The sequence below is a fragment of the Notolepis coatsorum genome (assembly GCF_963971535.1).
Source record: "Notolepis coatsorum genome assembly, chromosome: 20".
NCBI classification, from domain to species: domain Eukaryota; kingdom Metazoa; phylum Chordata; class Actinopteri; order Aulopiformes; family Paralepididae; genus Notolepis; species Notolepis coatsorum.
In genome coordinates, this window is record NC_140184.1 from 54995036 (window position 1) to 55020541 (window position 25506).

Sequence of the window (25506 nt, forward strand, 5' to 3'; positions counted from 1 at the left end):
ATGCATGAGTCTGGTCTCTTTTGAAAGGTAATATTCTGAAGTTGCTAAGTCAATAAAGAAAAATCACTTTGAGTGCTAATGTATTAGAGAAACAGAGGTGTGAACACACTGAAATAAAATATGTCCTTACTTTTTTGTTGACTTGTTGCCAGATTCATGTTTTTAAGTTCCAGCATAGACTGATGTATGAGCTGGAAAACACTGTGGTTCCATAGCCTGAAGTCTTATGTAGTAGAGGTAAAACATTTTTAAAAATCCATTCAAAAACTAGTGCTTGAGGAAGGTTTTTGTAAACAGTGTACCGGAAAAATACAGCGTGAAAATCCAAAATGGCGATCCACTTCCATTCATTCTGACAACAACAGACTTCTTAGTCACCTTTCACCACCTTCCCCCACTCTCATCTACTCTGCTGCAGTCTCTTTCAGAGCGGACGCTCGTTGGCTACAATGATGATCAATAATTTTCGCCATCAGTGGTGATAGACCGGAAGTGGTCATTTGACGGAGCGGCCTGCAGCATGCAGCTGGTTGGGTGTGGTGGCGATGAAAAGGCGGCAAATTCAACATTCGAATGGTGCATTGGATGATCCTCAAAAAATGCAGCTCCGACCCGGTAGACGAGCGCAAAGTGCCGCAACGTGCGCGCGAGTGCAAAACGTACCGTATGAGACCCACCGAACGTTAACAGGTTAAGTAAAAGAAAAAACTCAGTTAAGTCTTGTACTGCTCCTAAAGCATTTTAAATATTATTATACCAAATATACCGTGATATATACCGTTACCATCCCAAAAAAAAAAATATATATATATATATATATATATCTGGGGTGTAGTAAAACCTACCGTGGCTTTGTCCAGCACTTTAATTGAGTTCTCGTCGGCCACGTTTCTCTTGCGGAGTGCCTCCTCCAGAGTCCAGAGGGGCAACGTCTCCCACTTCCCAAACACCACCAAGTCAATATCACTGGAGAGAAGACAGGTCAATCAGTGCCATATCACAACACACAAGTCACACGGCTTAGTTCAACTGATCCACATCCCCCACCCCCAGTATGGTGTCAAGAGTCCAGTAATCCAGATGACCCTTGAGTGTGTTCTTTTTTGAGTGTATGCGCGTGTCGGCGGATGCGGTTTGTTATGCAACTCAGGCTCTTTCTGAGAATCTGGGTTAAAAAAGAGGGTGGGGGGGGGGATTAGCCATGCAAAATGTACTAGCTTTTTGGTAATCCTCAAAAACAAATAAGATAAAACGTCATGAAACGTCATTGGCTCATAGCAGTGTTACCGTTTCCTGTTTCAGAAAGGCTGGTTAGTAGTCACAGTTTAGCAGTGATTAAGAAAAGGGTGCTCAGTTATCTGAAGGAGTCTGGAGAGATTCAAACAGCTTACCTTGTGGGCAGATAAAGACCTGTGCTGAAGCTCCCAAACACTTGGACCTGGAGAGAAGACACACACACACACACAATTAGGCTATTTATTTCACTCATAAATAACATCTAATATGCCTCCCTACATGCTGGCTTGAGGATAATCATTCATTTGAAGAAGAAAAAAAACTTTAAAAAACAAAATGTCTCCACATTGGTCCTCATTCTCTTTTACCAGTTTCATCACCTGTGCATTGTATGTTACTATTGCACTTTACCATTACATTTGCACTCTGGTTGGATGTTGTATTGTACTTGTGCTGTATGACGACAATACATTTGAATCTAATCGAATTGTGATCAGTCGCAAATCGCTTCCGTGCTACCTGTTTAATACAAGGGTCAGCACAGCAGAGATGCAATGCAGACCTTCTCGCTTCCGTTTTGCACACGGCCCTGGCCTTATAAAGAGCTGGTGGGGCGGCGTGTTGCTTTTTAACAGCGGAGCAGTGCAAGAATGTGACAATTTGACCATGTGACCGCGGCAATGCGGGAGAGCGGCAGTGCGGAAATAGGCTGTCTATTGCCATTCTCTAAGACAAACGCTAACCTTAACCAGCTCCTTAACAGCGCCTAAACTTAACCGTTCTAACCTTAACCAACTCCGAAACAATGCCTAACCTTAACCTTAACCATAACCATGCCTAACCTTAACCGGCGAAAGAATACACATTAAAAAAAAAATCACGTTAAAAAATTTTTTTTTTGATGGGATTCGAACTCGTCAACAACGGACCGCAGGACCGCTGCGCTGCCAGGTGAGCGCCGAATGAAAATCATGGCGGATTAGGGCGGTTACATAATGCCGCAAGCTCTGCCGCTCCGCGCCGCTCTGCGGTTGCCGCGCCTGCCGCGGGGCGTGTCGCAGCCAATCAGGGAAAACGCGGAAGCAACGGCAGCACTGCTCCGCTGTTATTAAGCAATAGGCGGTGGGGCGTGTCTGTATGCAAATTCAGGTGTACGGGAACGCACTTCCAGTTCAAGAATGAGTGACGTTTTTCATTCATGTGAATCCAGCTGCGTTGATTCTGGCCACCTACGAAGACCGTTTCACGCGTTCAGGAATCCGGAGGAGGATTTTTGTAAATGTGTTGTTTGTAAAAAGATATTTACAAAAGGGTACTTACAGACATGTTCGAGAATGAGGACCATTGTCTTTAACCCTTTCACTACCACACTACAGAAGGTTAACCCTTTCACTAGTGAAAGTAGTGAAAGCGTTAACCTTCTGTAGTGTGGTAAACTTGTCCACACGATTAGTCTTAGACACAGATGTCACAGCAATGACAGCGTCTCCACCCAGCGCACTAGGGCTGTACCGAATGCTTCGAAGCTTCGATCATAATGTTGACATTCGAATTCTAAATCAACATTCGAATTTTTATTTAATAAAAGAAAAGAAAAAAATTGTAATCTTTTTTTTGTGTCTTTTCAATCCGTTTAAACCAATGGGGGTTTTCTTCACAGTTGCAGTTAAAGATTAGGCTACACTAATATTATAATATTATACTATAAGACGTCACCATCACTTTCATACCAACCGTACCCTTATTGAAAAAGAAAAAGACTAATTTAATCAGATTAATCACTTTATTCAAATTGAGGATTCAGTTAAAAAAAAACATTCAAAGCTTCGTTCGAATACTTCAATCGAAGCTTCGAATGTCAAAAAATGACATTCGGTACAGCTCTACAGCCGCACACATCGATTTCCCACACTAAGCAACTTCTACAGCTGGAATTTCATTATCACAAGAACCTGTTCTTCCAGTTGCAAACTCATGATTACTTGCCCACAGTCTTTCTGATGGAAGACAAGCAGGAGCACAGCACAGGGCCTAACAAAACTAGCAGCCAGTTAACAGAAGGTGAAAAAACAGGGACAAGGTGATATTTCAACCCCCTGCCGGCGCACCCTCACAGAGTCACAGCCATTTAAAGGTAAATGTTAAATGGACAGCATTTATATAGCACCTTTATCCAAAGTGCTTTACAACTTATGCCTCACATTCACCCATTCAGTCACACACTGATGGTGGGGGCGACCATGCAAGATGCCAACCTGCTCATCATGAACAGTTATGGGTTAAGTGTCTTGCTCAAGGACACTTCGATGTGCTGCCAGGAGTAGCCGGAATTGAACCAGAAACCATCTGATTAACAGACGACCGCTTTGCCTCCTGAGCCACTGTCATCCCGATTACAACCAGTACAGAGACTGAGTCCTACAAGCTTTCATGCATCTAGGCTAGGAATCACATTTCATTAGAGCTTCTTTTTTGGGTACTCCATGTCACAGTGTGGAGTTCAGTTTGGGTTCCAAGGCAACAAAAATAGCTTACGCCCTGAACCTAAGCCATCCGTCCTCCTTTTGCTTTGCTCCCACGACTAACTGGTTAAAGCCTCCAATCAGCTTAGCACAGGGCATGTGACTGGGACGGAAACAAGAGTGTGTGTGTGGGGGGGATGTTGATGAATGAATGGTCAAAGGACCTCCGCAAAGAGGCCAACGTAACAGCAAGGATACCTGAGGTGAGCTAAGATGACTTGTGAGATCTTGCCACTCGATCAGCAGAACCTTTACTTACTACTACTACTACAGTAGTGCAGTCAGTTAGACAGACGGGCAGCCGTCCCTTGACCATGACACTGGGATCAGATGATGGATTACAACTCCCAGACTGCAGGCTCTTCCTCTAGTTTAATTGACCCAGACAAGCTTGCTCAGATACCTCACCTTGCTGCATGCAGGGGGTCTGGGACAGGATTGTTTACAGGCTTCGCTCCTGGAGTGCATAATCTGCAGACTGGGTGTCTTAGCCCATCAGTCAGTCTTAATATCAAACTGAGTGTATGTCACCAGAGCCGGCTCTATCCTTTGCTCTGGTCTTGGTTGAAAAGGAACAGCACCAGACAGGAGAGGGATGCTATTGTGCAACTCTTTCCACTTAGGTTGCTGCTAAGCTCAGGGCAGATGCATTCCCCACCCGGACACTTGCAGCCCGGCTCCATCGTCAGACTCAAAGTCAGTGGAAATAAGGCCACCTGGGGCACTGCCGATTACAAGGTCCAAATAGCACACCATACAGAACAGGGAGATATGAGCGGGGAGAGAAAGGATGTTTAGTAAATAGTCAGTGCTTGGAAGTCCCATGATATACCGCCTGCCTTTCAGCACCATTACAGCTGAGCTCATCTTGTTGAAAGGTCTCCCCTCTCTGGTGGGAGACAGCCAACAGGCATGAAAACCACTAGAGAGAGATGATGTGAAAACAAACAGCTTTCCTCCTGCTTCTCAGCATTCCAATTAATTATGAGAGAATTTCAAGCAGCCAGCTGTGTGGGTGAGGCCCGCGCAGAAATCCCAACCATGCCAAAGAACTGCTGCCAGTTTCTGCTCCAGTGACACTGCCTTATGGTAGCAGCTCCAGGCATGAAAACACCTCTCCAATGTGTCTCGGCAAGTAGCAGATTAGTGTAAGCAGTGCATTTGACCTCTCAAATAAGACATCTTGCTTAGCCTGTATCCACCCAGCCAAATACTCAAGAGAGTCTGTAATCCAGAGTAGCAAACGTTGCTACTGGAATTGATCTAATCCATAGGGATCCAGTAGATGTTTCCACTTATGTACTGGATAACATCGCTACTGGCCAGAACTACCTCAACTATACTAATATACTAACTCTCTCAACTATAAAGGTTGAGAGAATCTGGAGAATTTCATCCACAGAGTGCATCCGTCACATGGTACTTCATATGTCGCCTAAAGGCAGAATTAGACTTCAGCTTGGGTCCTATCTCCTACTGTCATACCTACACGTTGTCTGTGTTGCCCGACACGTAGTTACATTTTTGGCCAGCTATACGTAGGCCTCACTGTGGCTTTGGACGAAGCATCCGTGCCACGTTGACGTTCAAGAATACATTTAGCTTTAGTAGCAGAAGGATTTCTCCCATCTATTATCAACATTCAAATCAGTCCAGAATGCACAGAGGTGATACACAGTCAAATAGTGTGTTCAGTGTCCATAAACTGTTCAAGTCTGGTCAACTGCACTTGAATTTAAATATCACAGATGTACTGTAATCAGCCATAGCTAATTAACATCTTAAGCCCTAGCCATATTTTTTTTTAAATACATAGCTAAGTAAATGAAAGATTGCTCCACTTCTATTATTGGTATCTAGGGACAACTATGGATCTCAGGGAATGTATTCCCAGTGTCAGAAATATTGTGTCCGTTACTAGGCTTGAGTAAATTGTAATGAACCAAAAAGGAGTATCTTTTACAAAATTGCCACTGAGCTCATTCAGCACATTTTTTAGATGACTTGTACAAAGAATCTAAGCAAATTAATAAAGGGCAGATGATTTACAGGGGTTTTTGTAGATACAGTATTGAATTTTGCCATCCGAGACATGCAATTGGAAATATGAATATAGAATATCAGGCCTATAAATGACCGTATTATGGCCAAGTCACACATCTTTTTTTATTATCTACTTTTTCTCCCCATTTTTCTATTTTTCTCCCTCCCACTGGTCGGTTGCAATGTGGACGAAGCCTTGCATCACGTGTCCCCTCCCGTACACGAGGAGGCAGCCGTCGCATCTTTTCACCTGCACAGCGCGATCTCTCAGTGGTGAGGAGTAACGCGTGGGAGGCTCACACTGCCCCCGATACTTCCCGATTCTGCTGTACAGGCGCACCAACCGACCTGTAGGAGTCGCTGTCCACAACGTCGAAATTCGAAAGCCCATTGAAAGCCCTGGGTCTCCCCGTTCATAGGACTACACACACTTTTTTTTTTATCTACTTTTTCTCCCATTTTCTATTTTTCTCCCATCCAAATTTCGTATCGTCCAATTCTACCCTCCCCTGTCTCGAACGCTGTTTGGCCATGCCTCCCACAAGCCGCCTGTAATGTGGACTAAGCCTTACATCACGTGTCCCCTCCGGTACTCGAGGTAGCAGCCGTTGCATCTTTTCACCTGCACAGCGCGATCTTTCAGCGTCGGGGGTCTGCGCTTTGGAGGGACGCCGCCCCCGTCGCTTCCTGATTCTACTGCGCAGGCGCACCAACCGACCTGTAGGAGTCGCTGTCCACAACGTCCGATCCCCACCCATCAGCTTCCCACCCCCTAATACTGCCAAATGTATTAGTATGAACAACCAGCAAAGCTGAATGCAATGCGGAGAGCTGGGCTCGAACCCAGCGTCTCCCGCATTGGTGGTGAGCGCCTTGCCCACTGCACCACCTAGCCGCCTTGACTACACACTTTTGACAGCTTGCTTTACTTCCGCTTCAAGACAATAATTTCAAAATACTGCAATATTTGATATCCAAATCCATATTTATTAGGCTATGGGCAAGCTCTATAAAATGAGCTTGCAGGCATCAGTGCCACCATCCAAAAAGGAAGCTTACAGCTCTGTATTGGAGCCCTCTTACCTCAGCTCTGGGCCACAGGTCGTGGATGACACCCTTGATCCGCTCCACCACCTCCAGCCTCATCCTCTCCTCCTCCGGCCGTGGAGAGATGTACTCGTAGAAGTCACTGATCTCCTCGTGCAGCCTGGACATCAAACACAACACATTACAATCGTACACAGAATTAACAAGAAAATAAACAAGGCGTACATCCATTATTATGTAACTACAGTTACAAAATATTCTGCCACCATGGAAAATGTCCTCCAACACCTTGATTATACTTGTGGTGTAGGAGGAGATGATTAGGTGCCGTCTCTCATGCAACACATGTGTGATTTAGTGAATAGTATGCAAATCCTAATATGGAATTAAATTGGCTTCTTTACTAGATGCAAGCTATACCAATAATAAACCAAACACAGATTCCAGACAATACAGGCTAGCATAGTGGGACATTTGATACAGATGGGAACAAATGTGTTTGACACAATGACAAAAATGTCTAGTCTATCAACACAGTAATTATGACTGTTGTGCTGCCTGGCAGTTATGTTAAGATAATCAGTATTATCAAACAACAAGAATGCACCTGCTGTCCTGTGACCTTCAAAGGAAATTGGTGCCAGGGAGACCTGGGGTTATTGAGGCACCACTATTCATGTAGTCCCAGCAGGAGCCTCAAATCTCACATTTTACGTTCCGTTGTTCTTTTTACTGTAACTGAGAGGTGACACAGTATCCCTGGAGAATAGACATCACGTTTCTGTCGTAATTTTACCGCCCAAATAAGAGAGTCCAGCTACACCCAGCTCCCAAAGGGAAATTAATTGGTTATTAAAAGTTATTGTATTAGCAAACACTTCCAACAGGAATTGTGCCCATTTAGAATGTTTATGTGGTCAAGTTTAGGCTATAGGCCATTCCTTCTGTAAAAACCTAGTGTTCCCTCTCACTGCAACTGCACTGTAAAAAGGACTAAATTACTGGTAAACAGGAACGGAAAACAGTACCCAGATCAGTTTCACCACCGGTACATAAAAAAGCAGCCAAGCTTTCCAAAACAATGACAACATTTTAGTTTCATCAGGACCCTGGCTCAAAGACAAAATACTGTCATGTAAATTATCCAAAATACATTGGAAGTAGGGATGCACGATAATTATCGGGCCGATATAAGCAATTATGACGTCATCCCAATAAAATTATTGATAGCTCCGATAATATATAATATATTTTTTGGTTAAATTTTTTTTGGTGTGGGTGGATTGGGATGAAGGGCGTTTGTTTTGACTGTAGGCTCCTCCCGTGTTGCCAGTACTGTGGTACGACTGATAGCGTGTGGTTTAGGAAGAGGGAGTTTTTCACAAATCCAGCACTCCCTTTCTTATGCCTGGCTGTGACGTAGTCACGTAACTTTCAGAAGCAGCGCGGATAGTAAACAAAGATGGCGTCAGTACAGTAGTGTGGGACTTTTTCAAAGTTTCAGAGGAAAACAGTTTGCTTGCTATTTGTAACAAATGCAATGCAGAAGTTCCACAAGGAGGGAAAAGGGCAACAAGCTATAACACATCCAACATAATAAGTCACCTGCAACATCACCACCGCTACGATGGTGTGTTAAAAGCCTACGACGACGCACGAGCAGCTAAAGCTGCTGCAAATCTAGCCCCTTTCGTGACTATGATGCAACCCTTGGTTGAATACGCAGTCACTTATTGCTCCGTAGTAGCCAGGTTAATTTGCACCACCAAGCACTGCTTAAAAGCTAGCGGTGGGTCCAAAATATATCAGATATAAATTTCAAAAGGTACCCAGCATTCCATTAGGGTTTAACACACACACACGGCGGGGTTTGAAAGCTTGGCATTGCTAATAAACATTTTAAATTACATTTTATATTATTATTTATAAACTAGTAAAAAAATCACTGAGCTAGCTTTCGCTAAAATGGCTGCTTCCGCATTTTACAGTAGGAGCGCTGTGATTGCTGGTCGCACCAGACACGTGACAAAGCAGCCAGCAATCACAGCACGTAAGTTTCACCACGGACATATGGACCTGTGATGTTTGTTTGGTTTATTTAATTCTTTTTGAGGCGTGCTGTCCTATAAATGCCAAGTAATAGTTGTTTCATGGACCAAGACCACAACAGTCTCCTCTCCTATAGCGTCAAATGTTTTATCTGCTGACAAAGCACAATACCTGTTGGTTTTTAGTTCACTCATTGTTCAGGGAAACACATTGTTAATGACATTGACGGATTGTGAATTTTGTGATTGACTCAAATTATATTTATTTGGAAAAATAAATAGTCACTTTATTTTAAGAGTCAAAACTGTTCTCTTGGCTTTGTTTTTTTCATAGTAGTAACGCTCATGTCATGATAAATCTGGTTAGGTCAAAACTACAGGAATATACATTAAAAAAAATGTATAATACAATAAATATATATATATATCATCGGTTATCGGTATCAATATCGTGCACCCCTAATTGGAAGCAGCAGAGAACCAACCTGTATTTCTTGGTTCCTAGAAAGTTGGTTTAAGTAAGGCACTCACAGTATAGAATACTGAATATCAAATTTAGACTCGATACAAAAGTCTAAATGCAGGTGGATTGTACAAATGAGGACTCACATCTTATACTTAATGCTATCATCCTAGCTATCAGCATGGCTATCAGCATGGCTATCAGCATGGCTATCATCATGGCTATCATCAAGGCTATCATCAAGAGAAAAGGGAAGTGGGACAAGTAGCAAACATTCCTGTCACCAAACACCCGGTATAGTCCTTGGGCCAAACACTTTTTTGGTACCATCTGGGTGGGCAAATTCTAGATGTGATTTTATTATTCATACATCTCTAGATTATGTTTTGATATGATGGACCTTTTAGTTTTGTAGCTTATAGTTTTGTAGCTTATTAGTGGTTATCCCCTCCTGAAGTCTCATGCCATATTTTGCTCCCCTTCATAGATTCGCTCGTAGGTCGGGTTGTGTGGGTACTAGAGACATGACCATGATAACATTTGTATGCGCCCGAGTCTCCCGAACACGTAGAGAGTAGAGACACCCCCCTGAGTCGGACCTTCCGCTGAGGTATGGTCATTTTCTGCGCACCTACCCCCTACCAGTGAATGCCTCACTGACACTGTTGCGGTTTTTCTGAGGTATTATGCGGTAGGTGCGCGAAAGTTACCATAGCTCAGCGTAGGAAGCTCTGATAGACTCGCTACCTCAACCACAGCCCGAGCCGTGAGCGAATTACGCGAAGGGGAGCAGAATATAGCAGGGGACTTTTTTGGCTCCACCTGAAAAGTTGAAAAGGGTAAAACATTTTACATAATAGATATCACCACAATACTTTCCCAGTTCATTACTTACATTGAGACAATTATTTCATGTATAAAAGGTTTTTGGAAATGTTATGTTTTAAATATGCAAATTATGCATAGATAAATATGTTCATTTGCATATATTTCCAGAACATTGGTCGACAGATTGGATAAAGCCAGTAATTCATTTCTATACATCCCTAGATTATCTTTTGATGCAATATACCTTTTGGGACATTTTGTTGACAGTTTAATAGTAGTTAGCCCCTCTGGCAATAAAGACCTTTTTTATTCTGATTCTGATCTAATCTATCTAATCTACAGAAACGGGGCTTGGGAACAGGACTGAAAAAACTAGTTTGAAAAGGACTACATATGGGACCTTTGAAACTATACCCGTTTCAAACCGTATCATTCAAATGTAACAACCTCAGAATGCTTGGTCTCTTTTAAACAAGAGATGATTGTGGTCCTTCTAAGTGATAATTCTAAGTACAATGCCCTGGGAAAATCCACATTCAACCACATTCTGCTGCAACCAGGCATCCAATCAAAGTTTGTGAGTTCCAGTATTTATATGTTGTACAGCCCAGGCCTATACGTATTTTTATTTTATATTGTGCTTCTATGTTCATTTAGTTTATATTCCATTTTATTCCACCTTTTTATTAGGGATGCAACGATATGAAAATGTGCAACCGATACCGATTGTTCAACTAACACAATCGGCCGATACAGATATCGATATTTGTGGCAAACAAATAAAAATAATACTAATTAAAAATAAATAATAATTTTTATGAAACTACTGTATATTTGTATGTCTCTAAATGTTTTGATGAATTGAAAATGGAGGACCCTTATGTAAAAAAGCCGAAAGTCTTTTTCTGGTCTTCATCCTCCAGTCTTAGCACTGTTGTTGTATTGAGCTGTACTACCCATTCTGCAATATGTTAAAGGACGACTCCACTTTTTTTGGAAATTAGCTTATTTAACATCTTCCCTGGAGTTAGACAAGAAGATGCATACCTTTTTTGTCTCCGTGCGTGCATTTTAGCTTTGGGAATAGACGCTCCGTTAGCATAGCTTAGCTTCATCACTGGAAGTGGGGGAGGACAGTAGCCTTACAGTGCCTTACAGTGTATTGCAAGGTCTGACATTGACCAAACTTGATATGCATGACCTTGGTGGGCTCTAGGTCAACTCCTGAAAAGGGGGTCAATGTCAGACTTTGCAATCAAAGTTAGGGGGCTAATAACCCTTGCCATAATTTCAGTGCGCCCCCTAACTTTTGATTGCAAGGTCTGACATTGACCCCCTTTTCAGGAGTTGACCTAGAGCCCACCAAGGTCATGCATATCAAGTTTGGTCAATGTCAGACCTTGCAATACACTGTAAGGCACTGTAAGGCTACTGTCCTCCCCCACTTCCAGTGATGAAGCTAAGCTATGCTAACGGAGCGTCTATTCCCAAAGCTAAAATGCACGCACAGAGACAAAAAAGGTATGCATCTTCTTGTCTAACTCCAGGGAAGATGTTAAATAAGCTAATTTCCAAAAAAAGTGGAGTCGTCCTTTAATAAAGTTTTCAATCAATCAATCAGACAAATGTATAGAAAAGCTTTTATTATAACCATATAACAAAAAATTATATTATTGTTTATGAAAATGTATTAGCCCTATGCTTGACTATTATTTTAGGCATGGCAACAAATAAAAAAAATAATAATAAAATGAATAAATAAAATATTAAATAAATAAATAGGCTACACGTCTCTTTTTGTGTTACAAATTGTGCTCACCGATATGAACATAGGCCTCTTTACTTACTTAAAAAAGGAAACATCAAGAAATATGTTTATGGCGGTCAGGTGGCGTAGCGGAGATTGTGCTCGTCACCAATGCAAGAGGCTGCGGTCTCGACTCCCGGAGAGTCAGCATTGCCTTGGCTTGGGCTGATCGCTATACTAACTCGTTTGGCTGAGTTAGGGGGAGGGAAGCCGGCCTCCCGGACCAACAGTAGGGGGGGGTGCGCAACAACCAGGAAGGGGGTTGGGAATTGGCATAACGACTAACAGTGGGATGGGAGAAAAATCGAAAAAAGGAGAAGAAAACAAAATAAATACGTTTATGGTATTCCATCATGCCATGTGTGTTTTTTTATATATATATTTTATAATGCGCATTTTGCGACCAAATCTCAGTGCCGTGCGACTGGATGTTTTCCCTTGTCGCACTGGTGCTCCCAGCAGGTCTGTCTGTCTGTGTGTATGTGTATCGTTTTTTTTCCCCGTGGCCCCAATCTGGCTCTGATTGGCTCTGATCATCACCCTGCCATTATTATTCACTGAATGACGGGATAAACAAAGCAGCCATGTGACATCAACTTTCCGAATAGAAACGATAAAAAAACACAGCGTCTCATACTGGTTTCATAATACAACGTTTCCGAATGGACGTTTGGATTAAACAAAGTGTATGCAGTGATGCTTTCCCAGCGGAACACAAGCTGCTTAACGTTACACAGGTATGTTATACACGTTAATTAAGCTATGTAACATTAGACCGCAGCCCTTTAGCTTTAGCTAACGTTAAGATAGCAGGAGCCGTCGGCCAACAAAGCCGTTTCAACAAATGTATTCACAAAATGGATTATCATTCAAACGTTATTCAAGCCTTCCGTGACCAGTAAGTAGGTACATCTACTACTCAACCGCAGCAATGTGCGCTATGTGCTTAAACTTTGCTAGTCAAGACTCGACAGTACGCTTATGCTGGGTTGAGGCGCGGGCGGAATGGTGGATGTTGTTTGGTAGCCAGGAAAGCGCCTATGCAAGTTATTTGTGTGTGTACTTGTTATTGTGCAATAAACAAGACCAAGTTCATTTCAAGCTTGCCTCTGCCTCCGAGTACTGTGTTGGCCCGAACCCAGGGATGGGTAGCACCCACAATGGCTAGTTAGATCAATAAAAAATTATCGTTAGATGCAGTTCTACCCTGGACTAGAGTTGTTCCGATACCGATACCAGTATCGGAAATGCCGCCGATACTGCCTAAAATGCTGGTATCGGTAAATACTAGGGCTGCAACGATTAGTCGACATAATCGACGACGTCGATTATAAAAAATCGTCGACGAGAAATTGTTGCGTCGATTAGTCATATAAAAAAAAAAAAAAAAAAAAAAAAAAAAAAAACTTTATTTAATTTTTTTTTTTTTTTTTTTTGTGCACTACCTATCTTTGTGAGAGTGGCTTCTCAGGGTTCCAGACAACATCATAACATGATGATCCCATAGCAAATTTTGGACATTGAAAACATTGTTCCCCTGCAGGAGATGATGATCAGACTAGACACACAATACATTACACACCAGGGTTTCCGTTAGAATTTTTTTTTGCAGGTCTGAGTGTCCGGTAGATTTCAATCTACCGGACAAATGGGATAAATTCCGGTCAGAGTTTATTGAGCTTAAAAACAATTGATAGGCCTATATAAAGAATGACATCATCAAGGCATTTATAATATTTTAACTTAAAACTAGACTACTTTTGCGTATATACAGTCATTAATATATTCCAAATAAAATAAGTCCCTCGAGACTGCGTGCTGCTGCCGACTTGAGGTGTCGGTGGGCAGTCTGCCCGACCTTAATAAACAGCAGTCTGTTATAATCACATTTTTATGAGCTAACGAATTCCGTTATATTGGACATTTGTATTAATTATATCAAGCGAAGAACTGAGAAATTTGGCAGAGAGACGGCAACATTATCGTGGGTTTGCGCCGTGATGTATATCTCCACCTCCCAACGACTTGGTGCTGCTGCTCATAATGTCTGGTGAAAATAATTCCCTCTAAGCACAATTTGATTATTTGAATTGTATTAAAATAGGCTAAAATTAAATAGCCTATGCGATGAACGAAACAATCATTACATTTGTCGTTGCTTCACCAAGCAGCCGGTCAATGACATCCTGTGTCAGCGAGCTGGCAGCTGATATATTTACGTGAAGCATGGAGCAGGAGCAGACAGAGCAGAGCAGCGGTGTCAGCAGCGCCCCCACCCAACAGCTGAATTGCCAATGGCTGAATTGGAGTACTGCACCCTGCCAAGCCATGCTTCACGTAAATATATCAGCTGCCAGCTCGCTGACACAGGATGTCATTGACCGGCTGCTTGGTGAAGCAACGACAAATGTAATGATTGTTTCGTTCATCGCATAGGCTATTTAATTTTAGCCTATTTTAATACAATTCAAATAATCTAATTGTGTTTAGAGGGAATTATTTTCACCGGACATTATGACCGGAGAGATTAGATATGTCGGACTTCACCAGATTTTGCCGGTCAAATACCGGTAATTACCGGCTAACGGAAACGCTGTTACACACGCACTCCTCTCACTCACACACAGCGATCAGAGTAAGACACACACATACACACTCCTCTCACTCACACACAGCGATCAGAGTAAGACACACACACACTCCTCTCACTCACACAGAGCGATCAGAGTAAGACACACACACATTCACACTCCTCTCTCTCACACACAGCGATCAGAGTAAGACACACACACATTCACACTCCTCTCACTCACACACAGCGATCAGAGTAAGACACACACACATACACAAATTACACAGTACACACCTCTCACTCACACAGCGATCAGAGTAAGACACACACAAATTACACAGTACACACTCCTCTCACTCACACAGCGATCAGAGTAAGACACACACACATACACACACACGGACTCCTCTCACACACAGCAAACAAAAGTTATTTAAAGTACACTTCCACTTTAATTTGTATTATTTAATTTATTTATCTTGTTATGAGTGATTGCTGTATTGTTCTTCAAATACATTTTCATTTAAAGTGGCTTAAAGATCCAAATTCAAATGTTTCATGAGTCATTATTTTAATTTGCTATGGGATCATCATGTTATGATGTTGTTGTTTGGTCCTGACAAGAGTCTCAAAGTCTGGGGTGATGGTAGACAAGCAACTCTGAGGTCATGCTCAATGTCCAATCTGTTCCTCTGCTCTGTCTTCAGCTGGACCAGAGCTGAGAAGCCACTTTCACAAAGATAGGTAATAAAAAAAAAAAAAAAAATTGTTGTTGTTTACATTGGTTTTCGATTAGTCGACTAATCGAAAAAATAATCGGCAGATTAGTCGACTACCAAATTAGTCATTAGTTGCAGCCCTAGTAAATACCCTCTAATTTTGCGCTCCGATACCACGTAATTTATCAACAACACTGCGGTCTGCTGTGAGCATTATAAAACAAACGTGTGTTTAACCGACCGTGAATAAAAGTGTCAATGCTGTTTGTCATTTTAACAGCAGATACTTTCTTAAATGCCATCCTCCCGACAGAATTGCCCCTTTAATTGGCCGTTGCGATTGGTAAATATTATCTGAGGGCGGGCTTGCGAGTAGTGCTTTCAAGCCTTGCATTCGCATTTCACTCCTAAATTATCCAAGGCGTGTGATGACGCGATGACGTCACTCACGCGAGCTGAGCAGTGAGCACTCAGCAGGTATGATCAGCGGGAACAATCGACTGAGCACTCACTCTGATAGACTGGCTGACTGATTTAGCTATGAAGAAAAGTAAAGTTAGTATTGCTTCATATTTTCGACGCGTTCGACCTCCTATAGTGAGCCGAACTGAACTGAACTCAGACACACGGAGAGAGCTGCGGCGTCTGCTGCTCCTCCCGCACCCGTGGCTGTTGTAAACACTAGTCTCTAGTGGGACACTGGGACCTCGGTGAGCCTGCCAGCCGGCTAGCTACTGATATCAACAAATGCTTCAGCAAGTCTAGTAGTGCATGATAGCTCGCGTTAGCTTACTGTTCAAAACGAAACGTCCCATTAAACTAAATAGTTCAGATAGCTCCTGATATCAATGTCTTATAACACTGAGTCGATGCGTATTCGAGTTGAGGGCACGCTATATAGTCAATAGGGTCCAGCTGCAGCGCCGGAGAATCCTGGCCGTAGCTGGAGGCTACTCGAGTACACACAGACATTGGAGCTGGTTGCATATAGCGAGCATTTTGACTTGTTGCGTGGTGGCGATGTCTCGCAGATAATACAACTACAAGTATGATTATATAATATATATATTTTATTAAAAAAAAAATGATATCGAAAAAACAATCGATAGCCAGTTAGTTAGCACCAGCCAGGTATCAACGTTAGCTCCCGGAACGATAGCCACGTAACCCTCTGCTGGTGCGTGCTGTGCACTACAATCAACTCTGTGTCAGTGTAATAGCAGTCTGTGACGTCACGGTATTGAGAATCATACCGGCGGGATCTCGAAATATCCTGGTATACCGTAATACCGTCCAAGCCTAGTAGGTAGGTAAGTAGGTAGTAGTGTGCGTGTGTGTACATTGTGTACCGGATGGGAGGCAGGCTTGGTGATGGAACAGCAGCTGACTGCGGAGCGGGTCATTCTGCCCACATGTGCTGCTGAATGTCCCTTCTCTTGGCGTACTATGTCTATACACAGAGGCACAGACACAGGCATGAGGGTGCACAAACAAACACAAAGCCTATACACTAGAGCCATATGAAATCAGTTTTATTTTTTTCCAAATTCCATTTTATTTTTTTCCAAATTCCGTTTTTTCCGTTCTAATATTTCAGAATTCTGTATTTTGCTTTGTATGCTCATTTTACCATCAGAAATAGTGTCTAATAAGTGGGAATGAATAAATTACACAATTTAATAAGATATAACAGTCCATTTAATAGGGCTGTCTTAAATACTTCGAAGCTTCGTTCGATGGGCATGGGATTCGAATATGAAAATAAAATTAGATTACAAAAAAAAAAAAGTATATATATTTTTGCAAAATCAACTCTGCCTCTCTTTGTTGACTACAACAAGCAATGCTGTTTGTTATTTAAGATGAGGTCGGACTCGGCACTGACAGATTTGTGTTCATTGTGCTGCTTTTATAAAGCCTCAAATGACGGCTTACAATATTTCATGAAAGTAAAGTGTTTTGTTTGTCTAAGATTTAAAAAGGTTTAAACTTTACAGCACTGACAAAGTTGAACAAAGTGCTGTACAAGTCCCACAACATTTAAAAAAAAATTAAAATAAAAAATTATAGTTGATTCCATTTTTATTGCTCAATTCCGCGATTCCGTCCGCGATTCCGTGATCGCGGATTCCATATGGCTCTACTATACACCCACACACACGCATACAATTGCGCCAATGACCGGCTTGCCATACTGCTCCCTTTGGCAGGGGGTAAAGAAAGAGGAAGAAAAGAGAAAGAAAAAGCCATCTCTTCCATAAAAACGTCCGCGTTTCGCATCAACTCCAGCTGTAAGGGAGGGGCTGAGCCCGATACCGCCCACCTTCAATTTTAAAAGCTATGACAGCTCTTCAGCCCTGCGTTCTATAGCCCTGAGGAGCAACAGGTCCAATGCGTCTAACATGCTTTACATTTTCGCCATTCTTGTATGCCCACGTCGCGGTAAAACCTTAACTAACATTAGCTGCTAACGCTAACACTAACTAATAGGGGTGGGAATCACCAGTTTCATCACGATACGATACGATATCGATTCTTTGGACAACGATACGATATTTGCCGATATCACAAAGTCTGCCACGATACGATACGATACGATTCGATTCAGGTGCCTGCGATCGATATGAGGCGATATTATGTGCCCATTTAACACAATCAGTCACATTTAGATCAACTAAAAAAAGGCTACGGAAATATCAATTGATGTTTTTATTTTTGAGCTCTTCCAGACATTTAAATGAAAAACAATCTATTGTTTTTAATACAAATAGACCTCCTGTTAACTTTTTATATATTGAGCTTTAAACTTTAAGTAAAATGTTTTGGAACTCACAACACGCAAGCTAAAACCCTTTCCTCTCCCAAACTTCCTACAATTGTTTTATGTTGCATGATGTTCATGTTTAAATATCAACATTATCTGTCCATCCTCAGTAACACACACACACACACACATAGGGGTGGGACGATACATCGATCCAGATCGATACATCGATGTAATTATCAACGATCGAATCGGATCGATGCAATGTAATAAGATCGATTCATATCGATACTCTTATTTTGAAAATCCTGTGGCGAGTCTCATATCCGCCCAAGAACAACAGCAGTAGCTCCGTGTGTGTAGACGTTACAGCATAGCATTCTCCCTTTCTGTGTGTGTGCGCGTGTCTTTGGAAAGACCAGATGAGGTCAGAGGAGTTTGATGTTTAAATGTTATTTAAACATAAACAATATAATTAATACATAATAAATGTAGGCCTATACATGATCATGCAACATCAACAAATTGTTGTAGGAACGGTTTGGGAGAGGGAGGTAGGGAGGTGTTTTAGGTTGAGTTTTGAGTTCCAAAAAATGGAGCTTAAAGTTTAAAGCTCAATATATCAAAACGTGGCACTTTACAGTGAACAGGAGGTCTATTTGTATTAAAAACAATAGATTGATTTTCCTTTAAATGTCTGGAAGAGCTCAAAAATACAAATGTCAAATGATATTTTCGTTACCTTTTTTTAGTTGATCTAAATGTTACTGATTGTGTTAAATGGGCATATGATATCATCTCATATCGATTGCAGGCACCTGAATCTAATCTAATCGTATTGTATCGTGAGAGACTTTGTGATATCGGCAAATATCGTATCGTTGTCCAAAGAATCGATATCGTATCGTATCATGATGAAACTGGTGATTCCCACCCCTACACACACACACACACAGAATGCCCCTCACGCAACCCAGTCCCCCACAGAAAGGTAGACTGCCCAGTGCCCCCACCCTTGCTCTTTCCCAAGTCCCCTCTCCTCTCTCCTCTCCTCTCATGGTTAGCTGCAGTGCTTAGCATAGTTAGCTCACGCTAACGCAACGTTCATTTCGGTATTTAACGCGACATATTGGGCATAAAGGAATGGAGAGGATGGAAAGCATGTTAGATGCATTTAATCCCTTGTGGGGAAAAAACAACAGGCACTTATTTCGGGCAAAATAGGCGGACTCTGAAGCAATACTATCTAACGTCTACACACGGAGCTGCGCTGAGCTTGTTGTTCCGGCCGGGCGGAAATGCTCACGAGGGGATTTTCAAAATAAGAGTATCGCAATATGAATCGATCTTTTTACGTTGCATCGATCCTATTTGATTATTGATAATAGATCGATATATCGATCTGGATCGATGTATCGTCCCACCCCTACTAACTAAGCTATCCCTGGAAAGAGTTCCAATAGTGAGGAAAAGGGGGGCTGAGCCTGTCTCTCTCCCTCTCTCTCTCTCTCTCTCTCTGTATGTTCAATGATATGAAGTAGCGTTACACTATAAAAACTAACTGGATAAGGGCGGCTAGGTGGTGCAGTGGGCAAGGCGCTCACCACCAATGCAGGAGATGGACCGGGTAAATCGACATCCCATAATGGTAAAATTTCTACTCTACGATGATCGCCCAACGGCGCGCGGAGACTGGGGTGAGTTTTAGCGTGTAAAATTACCGTCTTCGATACTAACTGCTATTATCAACATTTGACCCACATTAGATGATTGGTATAACGCTGCCCACGGAATTATAAACGCCCCCTCGCCCATCCGGTCAACATCAGATGACGTGTAGTAACTTCTAGAAGTACGTCTAGTTGGAATTTTTTATATCGCGCTGATTGCCATAAAACTGTATTGCATCATCAATATAATGCATTTGGGGCTATAGATCACGTTCTGGAGAAAGCTGCAGAAAGAGATGAAAACATACTTATACATTAGACCATACTTTACTATGAATATGTGAATGAAAAAGTTTAACGTTGCTTCACCCTGAACAATACATATAGGACTTTGAATGGGCCCTAATAATGGCAATGTAGCAATAGAATTTAAAAAGTTATAGCCCTGCAAAGAAGGGGACTTTCTCCATAGACAAATAGAGCCGGCAACCTACGGTTGATAATGAATTTAACCCATGGCACCCAAAGTGTTAATAAATAAACAAAAACGAAAATGTTCAATAGGTCTACCTAAATAACAGATAGTGAAAACTAAAGAAGCATTAATTATATAGCCAAATATTAAATAATTCTTTTGTTTTAAATATTCGAAACACTGTTTAACACAACTTAATAAATAAACAAAAACAAAAATGTCCAATAGGTCTAACTAAATAACACATATCATGCTGAAAACTAACAAGCATTCTATAGCCTGTTTCGCAAATGCCTCTATTTCCCAGCGCTCGCGTTAGACTGACACGGTGCCTCGTCACAATCAGTCCCAAATCACTGCTAGGATGCTACCGAATCCGATGTTGCGAGTATACAGAGGTACTGGCAGACAGACTAAAATATTAATGTCATCATCATGAGACAAAAGTATACAGAAAACTCGACCGCAGCAGCCAATTATAATAAATAATTCAGGACTCACCACGCTGTTGACGTCAGCAACAAAAACGTCTGGCGTTGAATAACGTTAATAAAACTTCGCCAACCAGCTGCTACATTCAAGAACAAATTAAAACGTTCGCCAACTGGCTATATTCCAACTTCAACTAACAATTGAAGTTATTGAACCACTTCGGTCTGCTCTTGTCCACCATCCACCGTTGATGTCCTGTTCAGCACTGTTCTACTGTCTAAATTCTCCCTGCGGTAATTACATCCAAACAGGGACCGAAACTAAAGCCTGCCGCACGCCAGGGGCGCTCAGTTTTTACCTTTGGCGCTTGACACTTAGAGGGCTGCCCGCCGTGTGGTTCATAACGATACTCTTATTTTTTTCATACATCTACCCGCCACTGGCCGGTGAGTCAAAAAGTTAATTTCGCTCCCTGCATCCAAAAATCCAGCTTTCCCAGACGCATTGGGAACTTTCAAAAGCTCTCCCTTTACCTAATTCCATATCTGTTAACTTATCCGAGAGAGAAGAGAAGAGAAGAGAGAGAGAGAGAGAGAGAGAGAGAGAGAGAGCGAGAGCGAGAGCGAGAGCGAGAGCGAGAGCGAGAGCGAGAGCGAGAGCGAGAGCGAGAGAGAGAGAGAGAGAGAGAGAGAGAGAGAGAGAGCGAGAGCGAGAGCGAGAGCGAGAGCGAGAGCGAGAGCGAGAGCGAGAGAGAGAGAGAGAGAGAGAGAAATTCAACTGCATCGATTTGAAAATGTTAGAATAGATTATCGCAATTTTAATGTGTACACGTTATGTTATTGTCATGTCCGTTACAGCCAACACACCGACATACGCTACTGCATCAACGTTATGATTAACAAAGCAAGGCATTCGTTTTGTTGCATTAACGTTATATTACTATTGCTATCGATAAATCTAGGTGTTCTAAATTCTATTGCTATTGGTAAGAGAGAGACTATAATAAGTTAGTGTCTCGGAAAACGAGAGCCCTGATCACAATGGCGGAGTTTCAGGAAGTAAACAAGCAAAATGAGAGCTTCCGATTGGTCATTTGCTTTATTATTTCCCATGAAACCAGTCACTTCACTCTACTGTGATTGGACCGTTGGCTTGAGTGCAATGTGGGACTTGTAGTTTTTTAACGATTCTCAGTGGAAAAATAAAAAGTACGATTTAGGCTGTCATCAGCAGTTCGCACACCGTGCGCGTAATTGGTTTATGAGGTTCGCACACAATTATTTTTAGGGGCATATGCGAGCAATATGGTCGCACTGTAGAGCCCTGACCTAGTCATTGATTTAGTTCAGGGTAATCTAAGATTAGCCGCAGAGCTAACGCTAGTTAACGTGAGCTAACGCTAGTTAATCAAGCTCAGTAGCTCACAGAGAGAGATAAACAGCTGACAGCGAATAGTAGGGGTGCACCGATATATCGGTCGGGTATCGGTATCGGCCGATAAGTGCCTTGTTGACTGCTATCGGCCTATCGGCCGATAAGCTCAAATGTGCCGATAGCAGTCGCCGATAAATACCCATCAATTTGTGTAGCGTCAAAAGGCAAAAAAAAAAGTTCACTCGCGCGATCTACCTGCACACCGCCCGCCGTCCCCCACACACACACACAATCTACTGCATCAAAGTAACTACTTATGATTAACAAGGCATTCGTTTTGTGGCATTAGCGTTATATAGTTAGTGTTACACGGACAATAACATCAGCATATTATTATTACCCATAGCAGCAAGGCATTACTCCGAGTCCGTTCATTAGCTCGGTTCCATTCCGTTGCTCATTCCGTACCCAACTACACATTCTGCAATCTGTTAATAAAGTTTTCAACCAGACAAATGTATAGAAAGGCTTTGTTTTATTATAACATTTGTTGCAGTAAAATCATTATGTCTCATTTGGTCATGCGTGGAGCGCCGGTCGGCAGCTAACGTAGCTACGTTATTAGCTATTAGATGCAAGACTAACGTTACTGGTGAAAATGTGATTTGCGTTGGAATACTCCTTTGTCAACTTGCTGTACTTTGCTTGCAGGTCTGCAGTCATTATTGCTGCATTATGAATAGCCGCAACTTTAGCCAAGGTAACGTTATGGCTAAACCTTTAACAATAGTTAACGCTAGCTTTCGGTTAGCTGTTCAATGCTATTAATAACACAACTCCCCGTCAACACCCTCTCTCGGGAAGATGGCATTTAAGAAAGTATCTGCTGTTAAAATGAAGTGTTACACGTTCAATAACAAGCATATTATTTACCCGAAGATAGCAGTAAACAAGGCATTACTCCGTTAGTACGTTCATAGCTCGGTTCCATTCCGTTGCTCATTCCGTACCCAACTACACATTCTGCAATCTGTTAATAAAGTTTTCAACCAGACAAATGTATAGAAAGGCTTTGTTTTATTATAACATTTGTTGCAGTAAAATCATTATGTCTCATTTGGTCATGCGTGGAGCGCCGGTCGGCGGGCGCCGGGCCGGGCAGCTAACGTAGCTAAGTGTGTTCTGCTCTCGCAAACAGAATGCCCGGAAGTAGAAAAATTTATAAACGCTTGCCGATTGGTGGTAAGGACAGCAGGAGGTGGGTGCTAGCGGTCACCGGTGTGGCGTAATTGGCCGAATCGACTGTCAATCAAAATGGTTCCATTGCATTGGTTGAAAGCTCTGGTTGAGAGAATAGTATCCTGCTGCAGGCCGCAAGAATGGTTCCATTGCATTGGTTGAAAGCTCTGGTTGAGAAAATAGTATCCCTCTGCAGGCCGCAAGACGATACTGGGAGAGAGATAGTGATACCATAAACATATTTCTTGATGTTTCCTTTTTTTAAGTAAGTAAAGAGGCCTACAAATACAAACATACACATACAAATATACAGTAGTTTCATTTAAAAAAAAAAAAAAAAAAAAAAAAATTTACAAATACTTATATACAAATATCGGTATCGGTATCGGTATCGGCCGATAGTGTTAGTTGAACAATCGGTATCGGTATCGGCGGCCAATTTTCATATCGGTGCATCCCTAGCGGATAGTACAGGACGGTACAAATACAATAAAAAGGTGGGTGGGGGCTGTTGTGTAACCCTTGTACTCTTTAGTTCACATATAATAAGAGACGGATTATTTGCTTGCTCCACCAGTTGCTCCACAACAACACACACCAACTCTCGTCACAACGCTTTACGGTATTTTCACAGCACTGTCGCAACATTACCGTAAAACGTGAACACCGTTGTGACCCACTCGCTCCACTAGGCTGGTCTCGCCCTCTGCTGGCGCGTGTGTGCACTACACTCAAAACTCTGTTTCACTGTTATAGAAACTGAAGCGCATCTGTGATTTTGACGGTGACGGACGGTATTGATTTTCAATACCGTCGGTAGGGATGGGTATCGTTAGGATTTTATCGATACTACTACTCCTATCGATACTGCTTAACGGTTCGGTACTTTATCAATACTCTTATCGGTTCTTTTTGATAATTTTTTTATGATTTTTATATTTGCAGTTGAGAGCATTGGTCATCTCCCTACAGTAAAGATTAGAAATGATTGAATTATTGTAAATTTGTGTGGAGTGGTGGGAATAGCTGCTTCAATAATAACTTATAACAACAACAGACAAGTTAGACAACTATGTATACAAAAAAAACGATATACACTGAATGATTAGTTGTTACCTAAAGTCCTTGGACTCCACTGTAGAGAACGGGTGCAGGCCTTTGACAACAAACTTTGTCACAGCCCTGTGACACTCGTTCACCCTATCCTCTGTCATCTTTCCTCTAGCTGCTAGGGAGAAAGGACTTTGGGTGGTGGAGGTAGAGGGAGGATGTGTGGTGGGCTCACTGGGACACATTGGTGGCTGACCTCAGCTTGACGATCTATAAAAAGTTTTTAGATTGTAGTATTTGTAGCTAAACAATTATTTTGTTTATTAGCCTATTTGTAATAATTCGTTATTAGCCTAGGAAACTCCGTATCTTGGCTTACCGGCTGCAGTGGACGTGGATGCAGATGGACCACTGCGCGCAAGGCAGTCGAATACGGCGCATTTCTGCAAACTAATAAACTAATATAGTGTTTTGCAAACAAATGTTTTGATAGATTGCTCGTATTGCCACCCTTACTGGCAAATGTTTTGTTGCACTTGTGAACGCTTCGCTCTATCCGCCATCACGACTCAGTCCATGCAGAGCTGTCTGTGTCTGTGTGCAGCGCGCGTCAGCACGGAGACAGCGCTGAGATGCTTCCAGCTGCAGCACATCAGGTGTGCAGGGCTTGTATGTGCGGGGCTTGTAAGCGCTGCGGTCTGACGTGCTGCAGCTGCATACTATTGACAGCGCTTTCATTAAGGAGTACCCGTATGTATGTGTAGCACGACTCGCGAGGAGTGTGTGTAATAATGACTCGCTGCGACTCGCTTCTCGTGCAGAGACAGAGAGAGGAGAGATCGTTCGCAACTTTTAAATAATAATAATAATAATAATTTCTCTAGAGTATCGATAGCAGTACCGAGGACGTCGGAGCTTATAAATACTCCGGTATTTTCTAATATAGTACCGGTTCCCGTTTAAAACCGGGGTCCGGGGGGCATCCCTAACCGTCGGGATTTCTAAATACCCTGGTATACCGTCATACCGCCCAAGCCTACGTCAGACTACACCGCCCTATTTAGGAGCAAATTGCTTGCATGATTAAAAATGATGGTTCGAACATACGTTCGAAAAACCCTGGCGAATGTTCGAATCCCTAAAACAGACATAAAAGGTGAAGGATTGGACTTTGCGAGCTAACTGTAATACAATGTTATTTTTTACAATAATTTACA

The 25506-nt window shown here is 42.2% G+C and overlaps 1 protein-coding gene across 1 annotated transcript in view; it reads right to left on the minus strand.

Moving 5' to 3' along the window:
• tent4b (terminal nucleotidyltransferase 4B) overlaps positions 1 to 25506 on the minus strand; it is an 88854-nt gene that overhangs the window by 37741 nt on the left and 25607 nt on the right. Inside the window, exons 2-4 of the mRNA XM_084337386.1 lie at positions 6885 to 7008; positions 1392 to 1438; positions 846 to 966 (exon numbers count right to left, since the gene is read on the minus strand). Coding sequence (XP_084193512.1) covers positions 846 to 966; positions 1392 to 1438; positions 6885 to 7008 — 292 coding nt within the window. The remainder of the gene's footprint in view (positions 1 to 845; positions 967 to 1391; positions 1439 to 6884; positions 7009 to 25506) is intronic.